Below are 13223 nucleotides of genomic sequence, written 5' to 3'. Positions count from 1 at the left end.
AAAGTCACCAACTTCACTTTCTCAACTCTTTTGAGTTGAGACACAATTCATGTTGTGTTACTTAACTACTTTTAGGAATGTTGATGATTTGATTTCTTTCTTTTACTTTTATGAACAAATCTTAATACTTATACATATTACTGCAACTTGCTAATTTATCCAGGTTAACACATGCTATGGCCTGCAACTATTTTTTTTTTAGATTTTTGCAAGGCAAATAGGGTTAAGTGGCTTACCCAAGGCCATATAGCTAGATAATTATTAAGTGTCTGAGACAGGATTTGAACTTGGGTACCCCTGAATCCAGGGCCTGTGCTCTAGCCATTGCGCCACCTAGCCGCCCCTGCAAGTATTTTTTTAATTATGCCAAACAAAAATTCATCTTTGATTAGTAATATTCTCCCAACACTAACATCCTCCCAACAATATTATAAAGAGGCAAATTTAGGTTTGACATAAGGAAAACCTTCCTAAAAATTAGAGCTATCAGGTCTTCAAGCATAGTATATAGGACAATTTTTTCCTAGCAGTACTTCCATCCCAGGGGTTTTGTGTGTGTGTGTGTGTGTGTGTGTGTGTGTGTGTGTGTGTGTGTATGCATGTGTTTTTGTATATAAATAAACAGATGTGAAAGATGTGTGTGTATGTATGTGTGTTAGCTGTCAGTGGTGGTGAGTGGTGTTTGGTTGCAAATCACTGGTATAGATAACAAAGTAATGGAGTCCTATGGTAAAAGTGTGGCCCCAGGACTTTATTCACTGATCCTTCTCGTAACCCTTACCTTGATCATCAGGTCTCCTGTTATTGTCCTTTCCCACCTAGAGCAACTCTCCTTCCCCAAATTCTTGATGTTAATTTTGCCTTGCTTTTGGGAAGGACTTGATATCCTTTACCTTTCTATTTTCCTTAGAATTGTAGGTAGCATGGGCCAAAGTTCTGTCCCCCCACTCTTCCATGCCCTTCCATTGTGCTCTCTGGACCTACACTTCCCCACTTCCTTTTAAACTAACTGCCAATAAGAAAAATCTGTACTCTCCCTCTTGAGATTACTTTCTTTAAAATTTTGTTGCTTCATTGTAGAAACGAGTGTTTTTCCTCAAGCCCAGTAAAAAATATAAACTTGGGAAATTATTAGCAGAGTGTAGTAGGCACTTAATTAATATTTATTGACTGCTTTTTATCTTATCTCCAGTATCTTACACATTCATTAATGCTTATTGAAGTAAATTGGGTGTGGCATATCACCAAATTTTCATTTGAACAAATAAAACTTATATGAAATAGAATTGCCAGAATGGATCACTGAAACCAAGTTTTTTTTTTGTTTGTTTGTTGCAAGGCAAATGGGGTTCAGTGATTTGCCCAAGGCCACACAGCTAGGTAAATTATTAAGTGTCTGAGGCTGAACTTGAACTCAGGTCCTCCTGAATCCGGGGCTGCACCATCTAGCCCAAGTTTTTTAATTCAAGTTTTTTAATTCAAGTTTTTATTGATATTTTCTTTTTCTTACATGACCTTAGTATCCCATGTATCCCTATTCCTCCCTTCCCTGAGAGCCTGAGAGTGATTCTGTATGACAAATAGTATTTTTCTTTTTTTTTTTTTAGATTTTGCAAGGCAATGGGGTTAAGTGTCTTGCCCAAGGCCACACAGCTAGGTAATTATTAAGTGTCTGAGATCGGATTTGAACCCAGGTACTCCTGACTCCAAGGCCGGTGTTCTATCTACTGTGCCACCTAGCCGCCCCCCAAATAGTATTTTTTTAAGAGAAGAAAGTCAGCATAATTGACTAATTTGTGTTGAAAAAGTCTAAAACTACATAGAAAGTGTAATTCTTGTGGTCTTCCCACTTCCACAAAGGATTGTACAATGTGGTGAATGTTACTGTTCCAAGTATAGTTTCTTATAGACTGCTGTACAGTTTACCCAGAAGTTTTTATCGAATATAAAGTTTTTTGCTAGGTAACTTATGTTTTGCATCATAGCAAGTACTGAATTCTGTTTTATGGTTCTTCATTATGTGTTTTGTTCCATTGATCTATATTTCTATTCTTTAACCCCAGATGGTTTTAATAACTGCTGTTCTCCTTATATCTTTTGAGGTTAAATGCTATTCTTCCTTAGTCCTTTCTTTTTTTTTGCCTTGCTATTCTAGAGCTTTGACTTTTCAAATTAATTTTATTAATTTTTTTTAAAGCTCAATTGCTATAGCTTTAAAAATGTAAATTAACTTTGGTGTTACTGACATTTTTAATTATATTGGCACTACCCTGATAACTATATTCCTTTAGCTTTAGGTTTTAAAAAAATTTTCTTTGTGTGCCTTGTAATTGGATCTCTTCCAATCTTTTGAGTGTATCAGGAGGTTGCTCTCTAGATAGTCCACAAAATATGATTTCCCTTTCTTCTTATATATGGTTATGTACATTATAAAAATGCTGTTTTATCTTTCAGGATTTATTTTGTAATTTGTAACTGCTGAAACTTTTCTCTTATGTCTTATTGCTATCATTTCTAGAAATATACATCAAATAATAGTGGGGAGAGTGGGCATCCCATTTTTTACTGGAAAAGGTTCTAGTGGATCCCATTGCATATGATGCTCGCTTTTGGTTTTATATAGAGGCTTTTTATGAAAAACCATAAATCTGTCAATGCCTGTATTTGGTAGGATTTTTAGCATAAAAGAGTATTATTATACATTATTGTTAAAAACTTTCTGCATCTATTGAGATAATATAATTAATTGTTGGTTGTTTTTCTATTGGTGAACCATCCTTAAATCCCTGTTTTAAATCCAGTTAAGCATAAGGAATGGTAAATCACTATAGTCTGTTAAGATTTTATTTTTGAGTCTGTATTTTTTGGTTTGAGTCTGTGTTCTTTAAGGCCTATAGTTTTAAGTGTTTTTTCCCTCCCTTGGGTTAGATATTACGGCAAAAATTGTCTAGGAAAGGATTCTGTTAAGATGCTTTCTTAATAACAATAATAATTTGTAAAGCATGACTACTAACTCTTGAAAAGTTTGATAGATTTTTCAGGGTTTTTTCTCCCTTGGTCAATTCTTTTATAACTAATTTCTATTTTAAAAAACTCATTTTAAATCTCATCTTTTTAATAGTTGGGGTATTTGTTTTTGAAGATATTCTGTTTCTTTTGTTTTAAGTGTTTCTAGCATATAACTAAACACGTTCTAATTTTTCTTTTGGTTTGACTGATTTTTATTAATTTTATTAGTCTTTTCAAAGAAGCAGCTTTTATTTTACTTTTATTCATCATTTCTGCATTATTTCTGAATTTATCTATTTCCCCTCTAATTTTTAATATCTACTTTTGTTCTAATTTTAGGTTTATTTTTTCTAATTTTTAAAACTACATATTCAGTTTTAATCTTGTTTACTCAGTCATTTTAAATATGTATTTTAGTTCTTTGTTTTACAGTGTTATTTAGGGTACTTTAATGTGGAAGCTTTCTGAAATTTTTTTGGATAAAATGATTAAACTAAAATTTCAGAATGAAAAATACTTGTGAAATGAATTTTTTAAAAATTATTTTTACATTAATGAGTAGAAAAAAGTACATAGGTGAAAATTTTCTTAGTATGAGGACCTTTTTTTTTTTGCAAGGCAATGGGGTTAAGTGACTTGCCCATGGTCACACAGCTAGTTAATTATTAAGTGTCTGAGTCCAGATTTGAACTCAGGTTGTCCTGACCCCAGGGCCAGTGCTCTATCCACTGAGACTCTGCAACACTGCAACACTGAGCTGCCTTGCTGCCCCTATAGGGACCTCTTAATGGACTATTGTAGTATGTCTTTGACCTAGCTAGGTAAGTGATTTGTTTATTCTAGCTAGTATCAGAGGTAGATTTTGAACTCAGATCTTTCTCTCCTGAGGGTTCACCGCAAGGATCCACCTGAGGTGCTGAGACCTTTTTTAAAGCACCCCTGAGTGCACTCAACTGTCCTTGAAGGCTTCTTGGCATATTTTATTTGTATCTGACACCTTAATATAGTGCCTGGCACATGGAAGACAATGTTTATTTGACTCTTACTGGTATTCTCTAGAAGCGAGCCAAACTGTTAGGAGTGATTACTGGTCTCTTTTTTGCAGGAACTTTTGCATAATCTTGGGGCTTGATGCAATTGGCACAATGTCATTAGAGAAAGGAACCTGTAGTAAAATAACAATAATTATTCACATTAAATAATGTCTAACATTTATCTCGTACCTATACATCACTGCCAGGCTCTGGGTTAATTAAGCACTTTACAGATATACCATTTGACTCTCACAAGAAGCCTGAGAGTGAAGTGTTATTATTATACCAATTTTACACTTGAAAGTGAAGCCAAATATGTTAAGCGACTAGCTCACAGAGATAGTGAGTTCTGAAGTGAGATTTGATTTCAGTTCTTCCTGAATCCCGCACTCTATATGTTAAAACACCTTTTTCCCCAGATGTCTAGGTACAAATGCGCACAAGATGCAAGTTTCCTAAAAAACGTAAAATGAGACAGTTTCCAGGGAATCCTGATGAGCTATGATTTGTGTTTGAAATAGTATTATAAAGATAAATTTATGACACAATTCAGGAATTGCAGTTGAAGGAAAATATGATGAGAGGAGCATTTGGATGAAGATCCTTGAATGCAAAGAGAGTAGTATCATTTTGGAAGAACAGAACTTTGGAAGAACTTAAACAGAAGGAAATAATGAGGAGCTTAGAAAACTATATTACAATCTTAGCAAGAAGATATGAGGGATTTTAATTGGACATCTGCTGAAGCTCTCTATCATAAGTAGAGAAGCAGTTTAAAAAAATTTCTCCCCCTTCAAATAACTATAAAAATAATTTTAAACACTTTCAGGTTCCAATTCTATCCCTCCCCATCTCTTTCCTGAGATGGTAAGAAATCTAATATAGTTTTATACATATATATATATATACATATATAATTTTGTTAAACATATTTCCATATCAGTCATGTGAAAGAAGAATCAGAACAAAAGGAAACAAAACCATGAAAGGGTAAAAAAACAAACCCCAACATATAACTTATGTATATAACAAAAACTCCATAGTTATTTCTCTGAATGTGGATGGTACTTTCCATCACAAGTCCTATAGGACTGGATTGTCTTTGATTAATGTACTGTTAAGGAGAGCTAAATCCATCATAGTTGATCATCACCCAGTGTTGCTGTTAAACATGTATAATATTCTCCTGGTTCTGCTTACTTCATTCAATATCAATTCATATAAGACATTCCAGGCTTTTCTGAAGCCTGCCTGTCCATGAGTTCCTATAGAATAATAGTGTTCCATTGCATGCATATATCACATTTTGCTCTGCCATTCCTCAATTGTTGGGATGTCAGGAGTCTGTACACTTATAGATATTATGTATTTTGCAAGCCTGATGGGGTTAATTGTTGCTTGGCAAATCAAGAAAAGGCATTGTGTACTGTTTTCAGGAAGCAGATCCTTGTTGCTATGCAACAAGCATTGTCACTTGGCACTGGATATAGTAAATTGGTATGCTTGGTACCCTTTATCCTCATATTCTTCAATATTCTGAAAGATGAGGTTTAAAGTATCGTTAAGTTTTATTTTAAAACATGCATTTTACATTTTCTGTTATTAATTGGTAATATTTACAGTTAGTTTTCTTTTCATATATGAAGGTCACATAATACTCATGTTTAAAAAAATTAGGTTATTGTATGTCTCATGAATAGAATTTCATATTTCAAGGGAAAAGCCAATTTCTGACAAATTTATTTATTAGAAAAATAAATTAAAGAATTTGAAGGGAGATTATGGTAATTATAGAAGTTATAAAGATAAAAAAATACTGTTTTGATATTGCAAAATACCCATGTATTTTTTTTTTGTAATGCAGACGGGGTTAAGTGGCTTGCCCAAGGCCACACAGCTAAATTATTAAGTGTCTGAGACTGGATTTGAACCCAGGTACTCTTGACTCCAGAGTGGGTGCTTTATCCACTAAGCCACCTAGCCGCCCCTCGTGTAGTCTTTCTTTAAAGATGTTTTGTTTGGAAAATGTATAAAAATGTTAAGATATTTTGAAAACAATCTGGTTTTCAGAAAATTATTTTTAAAACTTTTTGTAATTCTGTGTTATTTTTATGTACTTAGAAGCATCCTGAGAAGAGATCCATAGGTTAAGTTAGAATCCTCTGTTTTGAGTGCTGGGATTATCAAAGTTTTGCTTTTTTTTTCTTGTTGTTGCATATTTTATACTGATATATCATAGTATTATAAGAAAAATCTCAACTCATTAGAGAATATGTGAAACCATGTCCTCAAACTCATCACAAGCTGTGACTTCTCATTTCAGTGTGTTGCTTTTTATTTAGCAAAAAGGAGGAACTAATAAAAAGGAGACACTGAAGAAGCATTTAGAGAGAAAAATAGGGAAATAATGACAGCATTTTTAGTTTTAATTTTAAGTTATTATTGGATTTATTTATTGGATGAGATAGTTGTTCTTAAAGCTGATGAGTTTGGAAAGTGGTCATTTTCTTCCAGGGGCCCATATGAATAAAGATGGGGATTTAGATGATAAACTTTAACAGCTGCGGGAACACTCTGGGAATTAGATGTAAACTGATACATAGCTAAATTTTTTTCTTCTAGTTCCTGAAATTGAATTTCTTCAGAATTTGAAGTAAATGCTTTACTGTTCCCTTTAGCTCAATTCATTTGGTCTTTCCTAGTTATTAGCACATAATGAGGGTTTCTTTAAAAGGATCTATATTATTACTAGGTCGTTAAAAAAGTGCTTTTCTCAGAACTTGAAAGTTAATTCTTTTAAACCTTAAGATTGTAGGCCAGGTACATTTTAGTGAAAATATTTGGATTTTTAAAAAATGCAGTTGATTCAGGATCTATTTAGCAAAGGAGTATTCTAATTTAGTCTTTAGTTCTTTATAGCTTCACAACAATTTATTTACAGAAATTATAACCAGTTATTTGCTTATTATTTTTATATTCTTCTGTAAAATTTTATTAGGGTATGGGAAACTTCTTATTCTTTCAGTTGGCTGAATAATGCTATTCCAACTAGAGTCATTAATATTCCATTTTGAGATTACATCATTTCAAATCAGTATACTTTCATTATGTAAGAATTTTCATTAACTTTTTGTTTTATCTACATAGGAATTGCATTTATGAGTCAACTGATCTGTCAAACAGGTGGTGCACGAGTAGAATCTGAATCCCATGCTGGACCAGGATTTTTCCTCAACTCAATTCTAGATGGAGCTGTTTGTCTAGTATGTTCTAGTTCCTTGTTGCAAACTAGTGTCTTTGTAATTCTGGGAAGCTATTCTCTGAGTGAGTCAGATGCTAAGACTAAAAATGCACTTTCTGGAGCTTAGCCTGTTATATTTACGTGGATGGAATCTGAACCTTAGGTGCTAGTTTTCAATAAATTTGATTTGACTACTTACATGAGTTTAGCCTTAAAAAAAATACTAAAAACATGTTGAGCCTCACAGTTGTCCAAAGGTACAAATGTTAACCCCCAGAGTTTGGGTTCAAGAAAGAGCAAAACCTAATTAGGTTAAAGTGCATGTATATTATTAATTTCTCTAAGTTTGCATATAAGCATGTATAAGTGAGACCTAACTAGAAAACTGGACCCCAAAATGGAGTTTTGGAGAGGGATTCATATCTCAGAAAGGTGGGATCTGAAAAGTTAGTCTTTATCTTTGTCCATCAGGGGAGTGAGCCCTCAACTCAGAATTGGGGGACCCAAATCAGCATGGGACTGGGGGAGCTGGATATCAGACATTCCATTAAAAGGAATGTCTTGGGGGTGGCTAGGTGGTACAGTGGATAGAGCATGGGGCCTGGAGTCACACTTAATAATTTAACTAGCTGTGTGGCTTGGGCAAGCCACTTAACCCCATTGTTTTGCCAAAATAAATAAATAAAAATGAATGTCTTATCAGTTATGTTATTAATCTTCCCCCTCCAAGATGTAGGTGGTATATATAGGCTTTAACTTTGACTTCTTTCTGTTAGTCAACCTAATAAGGTGCTTGAAAGAAGAATCCCCTTCATATTGTCTTGCCTATTAGATTGACACGTGTATATACTGATTTTAAATAAACTTTGATAATTGTTTCTAGAGATACAAAAGCAGTACAGACCAGACTACTAATTTTTGAAATAGGGAAACTAAGACCTGCTGTAGATGTAGTAAAATATAGTGTGATAAGTTCAATACTCTTTCTCACTATGATCACACTTTGTGTTAGGTTGAGGACAATAGATTTCAATTAGTTATATTGCTATCTTTTGACTTTGATTCAATTGCTGGGTTAGATTTTAGAGGTACTAGTAGAAATATGAAAACTATAGATCTTGAACTTTGATATACACATATATTTTTAAGATGTATATATATACATATATATGTGTATATATATACACATATGTGTGTGTGTGTGTGTGTGTATATATATATATATGTATGTATATATATATATATATATATATATATACATACATATATATATATATTCCCCCCATGGCATTTCAGATTGTATTTATAATTCTTCTATGTTTTATTATTCACTTCAGATTTTGTATGTGAATACAAAGCAAATGTAATACTCCACATAATATTCACTTAGTGAATAACATTTTGCAGTTTTGTAAACTAATAGAAAAATATATTTAAGAGACTAAAAACTGCTTATTCCTGCATGCAAAGATGATATTGATAACTCATGAACCTTCTCATTTATTAAGTCAGTTAGATGGAGCATATATAATAGACAAGGCACAGGAGGGAGTTGAATTTAAAGGTATAAATATATTAAAATATTGGAGTTAATGGGGAAGGAAGGAATGGACTGGGAGAAAGGGAAAAGAGAGGTAGAATGGGGTAAGTTATTTCACATAAAAAAAGGCAAGAAAAAGCTTTTACAGTGGAGTAGGATAAAAGGGAACAGCGGGGAGGGGAGTGTAGTTGATAGAAGAGAGGAAAGATTGTGGGAGACGGTAGTCAGATATAACACACTTTTCAGGAGGGACAGTGAAAAGAGAGACATTAGAATAAATGGGGGTGGGAGGGGGAATAGGATAGGGAAGCACAGCTAGCAGTAGCAACTGTGGGAAGCAGTTTCTCTGATGGACTTATGATAGAATGCTATCCATCCCAAGGACAGAGCTGATGGTGTCTGAATACAGACTGAAGCATATTTTTTTTCCTTCATTTTATAATTCTTGAGGTGTTTTCTTTTCTTGTGTCTGAATGTGTGGGGTGTTTATGTTTACTTTTATAGCATGAGTTTTACAGCACTATTATAGTAATGTTTTTCATGGCTACACATTTTAAACCAACACCAAGTAACTTACTTTCTCAATGGGAGGAAGATGGGGTAGGAGGAAGGGATGGAATTTGGAACCCAAGTAAATGCAAGTCTTCTAAAGGTTACTTTGAAAATGGCCTTTCTTTATAGTATATATGGCAGTGATGTTCCTTTACATTCATATGGCATAATTTGTTCAGTCATTCCCCAATTGCCATAAGGAAAATTTCCTCTTTAAGCTTCCAGTTCTTTGCTATATAAAAAGAAGCTATAAAGATATTTGCCCACACAGATCCTTTTCCTTTTTTTCTTTGATCTCTTTGAGGACGTAGGCTTAGTAGCTGTATCTAAGTGACTAGTAGCAATGACTGAGGATATTAAACACAGTTTAATAACATTTTATGCATAGTTCTAAATTCTTTTACAGAATGACTGAGCCAATAGCTTTACCAGCAATGCTTTAATGTACGTTATTTTTAATACTTCCCCCCTTGACATTTTTCAGTTACCTTTTTTGTCAGCTTTGCCAGTCATTTGTGTTTCTGTAGGGCACTCCCCCTCTCCTCCTACCCCCCAATGGCTATTGGTAGATTTAGTTTCTTCCTTTGAAAACCTCCATTTTATATCCTTTGACAGTTTATCAATAATGTCTTATAGATTTGAATTACTTTCTTACATATCTTGAAAATGAGACTTATCAGACATTTATTGCAATGATTTTTTTCCAGTTCTATTTACCTTCTAATATTTCATTCAACTTCTAACCTTTTTCTAAACTTTTTATTTTAAATTAATGAAAATTCTTCTTCGTCCTATTCCCTTTCCTCTATTTTTTTTGGGGGGGGGGAGGCATTGGGGTTAAGTAACTTGCCCAAGGTCAGACAACTAGGTAATTATTAAGTGTCTGATGAGTTTGGATCTGAACTCTGATCCTCCTGATTCCTGCACTAGTGCTCTATCTAGCTGCCCCACTCCTTCCTTTATTGAAAGAAAAACAAAGCACTTGTAACGCTTGCCTAGTCAAAAACACATTTTTTCATTGTCATATTTGAAAATATGTGAAAATTTATTTTGCTTGATCATGCATGTTTTCTACAGGGATTTTGTTTTTGTTTTTCAAATGAGAGGATAGAAAAAGAGGAAAAGAAGGCAGATTTTTGTTGATTTTAAAAAAACTCTTATTCTTTACCCTGAGTATTTTACCTTTCTAAAGGAGGATAGGTACCAGGTATCATCAGCAGTCCTCTGGACTAATGTCATTACATTGATCACTTGCCCACTCATTTTTTTTTTTTTAATATTTATTTATTCTCATTTTGTACAATTTTTAAATACATTAATAAAATATTCTTGTTTAAGAGTAAACAAAATATCCCTTCCTCCCCAAAATATAGACTCACTTGAGTGATAAAGTAAAGGGGAGAAAAAAAATTAAAATTAAAATAAAAAAATAGTAATAATTGTATGTATGGACAGGGACAGGTGGTGCAGTGGATGGAGCACCAGCCCTGGAGCCAGGAGCACCCAAGCCCATATCTGGCTCCGTACACCCAACAATCAACCAGTTGTGTGACATGCAAACCATCCCAACCCCACTGCCCTGCATGAACCAAAAAAAGAAAAAAAAAGACCTAAAATAAAATAGTAATAGTAGTAGGGGCAGCTGAGTGGCAGACAGAGCACTGACCTTTGAGCTAGGAGCACCCGGGTTCAAATACGGCCTCAGACACCCATTGATCACCCTGCTGTGCGGCCCCAGGAAGGCCACCCAGCCCTATTTGGCCTGCACCCTCCCCCAAATAATAATAATAATAACAATGTGCTTCAGTCTGTGTTCCAACACCACCAACTCCGTCGTGGGTGGATCACATTCTTTATGATAAGTCCATCACAAAAGTTACTTCAATCTTTTCCAACGTTGCCATTGCTGATCGCAACTCCTTCCTTTCATACTTCTCCATACTATATTTTCTCTCTCCTTTCACTGACTCTGCTGTAGGGGAGCTGAGTGGCCCAGCAGACAGATCCATGGCCCTGGGGCCAAGAGGCCCCGAGCCCACATACCACCCCTTAGGCCCAGCATCCACCTGGCACTATGGTCCCGGACAGGCCATCCAATCCCAGCCCCTTGGTCTCTCCCCTCCATGGTCCATCCTCTCTTCCATCACTCACGTCCCCCCCTTCCCCCTGTCCTCCCTTCTTCTTACTCCAGATGTCTATACCCCATTGAGTATATATGCTGTTGCCTGTCCTAGCCACCTCTGATGAGAGCGAAGATTCCCTCATTTCCCCTCGCCTCCCCCCTTCCATATCATTGCAATAGCTCATTGTAATAAAGAAAAATCTTATTATATGAAATATCTTGGCCTATTCCCCCTCTCCTTTTTCTTTCTCCCCTTACATTTCCCTTTTTCCTATTGACTCCATTTTTACACCATATTTTATCTTCAAATTCAGCTCTCTCCTGTGCTTCATCTTTTTTTAAATTTTTTTATTCTCATTTTGTACAAATGTTTTTTATTACATTAATAAAATATTCTTGTTTAAGAGTAAATGAAATACCCCTCCCCCACATAAATATACTTGCTTGAGCAATAAAGTAAAGGGGAGATAAAAAAAAATAGTAATAATTGTAGGTATGGCCAGGTGGCACAATGGACGAAGCACCAGCCCTGTAGCCACAAGCACCCGAGCCCACATCCAGCCCTGTACACCCAACAATCACCCAGCTGTGTGACATGCAAGCCACCTGATCCCTACTGCCCTGCAAAAACCAAAAAGAAGAAAAAAAAAGACTCAAAATAAAATAAAATAGTAATAATAGTAGGGGTGGCTGGGTGGCAGACAGAGCATTGGCCCCTGAGCCAGGAGCACCTGGGTCCAAATCTGGCCTCAGACACCCAATGATCACCCTGCTATGTGGCCCCAGGCAGGCCACCCAGTCCCATTTGCCCTGTACCCTCCCCCAAATAATAATAATAAAAAAAAATGTGCTTCAGTCTTTGTTCCAACACCAACAACTCTGTCGTGGGTGGATCACATTCTTTATGGTGAGTACATCACAAAAGTTACTTCCATATTTTTCCAACGTTGCCATTGCTGATCGCAACTGCCTCCTTTCGTATTTCTCCACTACCATGTACTATATTTTCTCTCTCCTTTCACTCAGACTCTGCTGTAGGGTAGCTGAGTGGCGCAGCAGACAGATCCCTGGTCCTGGGGCCAAGAAGCCCTGAGCCCCCATACCACCCCTTAGGCCCAGCATCTACCTGGCCCTATGGTCCCAGACAGGCCATGCAAGCCCAGCCCCTTGCAAGAAGTAAAAAAGAAAATATGTTATATCTGACCACTCTCCCCCCATGGCCCATCCTCTCCTCCTTTATTCACATCCCCCCCCTGCTCCCCCCTTCTTACTCCAGATGCCTATACCCCATTGAGTATATTTGCTGTTTCCTCTCCTAGCCACCTCTGATGAGAGCAAAGTTTCCCTCATTCCCCCTTGCCTCCCCCCCTTCCATATCATTGCAATAGCTCATTGTAATTAAAAAAAATCGTATTATATGAAATATCTTGGAGTATTCCCCCTCTCCTTTTTCTTTCTCCCATTACATTTCCCTTTTTTTCTATTGACTCCATTTTTATACCATATTTTATCTTCGAACTCAGCTTTCTCCTGTGCTTCAACTACAAAAGCTCCTTCTACCTGCTCTATTAACTGAGAGGGTTCATATGAGTTATTATCAGTGTCATTTTTCTATGCAGGAATACATGCAGTTCATCCTCATTAAGTCCCTCATATTTTCCCCCCTCTCCTCCATTCTCTATGCTTCACCCAAGTCCTGTATCTGAAGATCAAACCTTCTGTTCA

At 35.7% G+C, this 13223-nt stretch overlaps 1 protein-coding gene across 13 annotated transcripts in view; it reads left to right on the top strand.

Moving 5' to 3' along the window:
- The window catches only part of ENAH (ENAH actin regulator), a 147771-nt gene that overhangs the window by 34006 nt on the left and 100542 nt on the right, over positions 1 to 13223 (top strand). The window contains exon 1 of one of the 13 annotated variants that reach the window (XM_074222793.1): positions 3478 to 7306. The exons of the other annotated variants lie outside the window; for them this stretch is intronic. Coding sequence (XP_074078894.1) covers positions 7290 to 7306 — 17 coding nt within the window. The 5' untranslated portion in view covers positions 3478 to 7289. Of the gene's footprint in view, positions 1 to 3477; positions 7307 to 13223 lie in introns of those variants that run through there. 13 annotated transcript variants of the gene reach the window in all.

This window comes from Macrotis lagotis, chromosome 2 (genome assembly GCF_037893015.1).
Source record: "Macrotis lagotis isolate mMagLag1 chromosome 2, bilby.v1.9.chrom.fasta, whole genome shotgun sequence".
In the NCBI taxonomy this organism is placed as follows: domain Eukaryota; kingdom Metazoa; phylum Chordata; class Mammalia; order Peramelemorphia; family Peramelidae; genus Macrotis; species Macrotis lagotis.
This window is presented reverse-complemented; position numbering and strand designations above follow the sequence as displayed.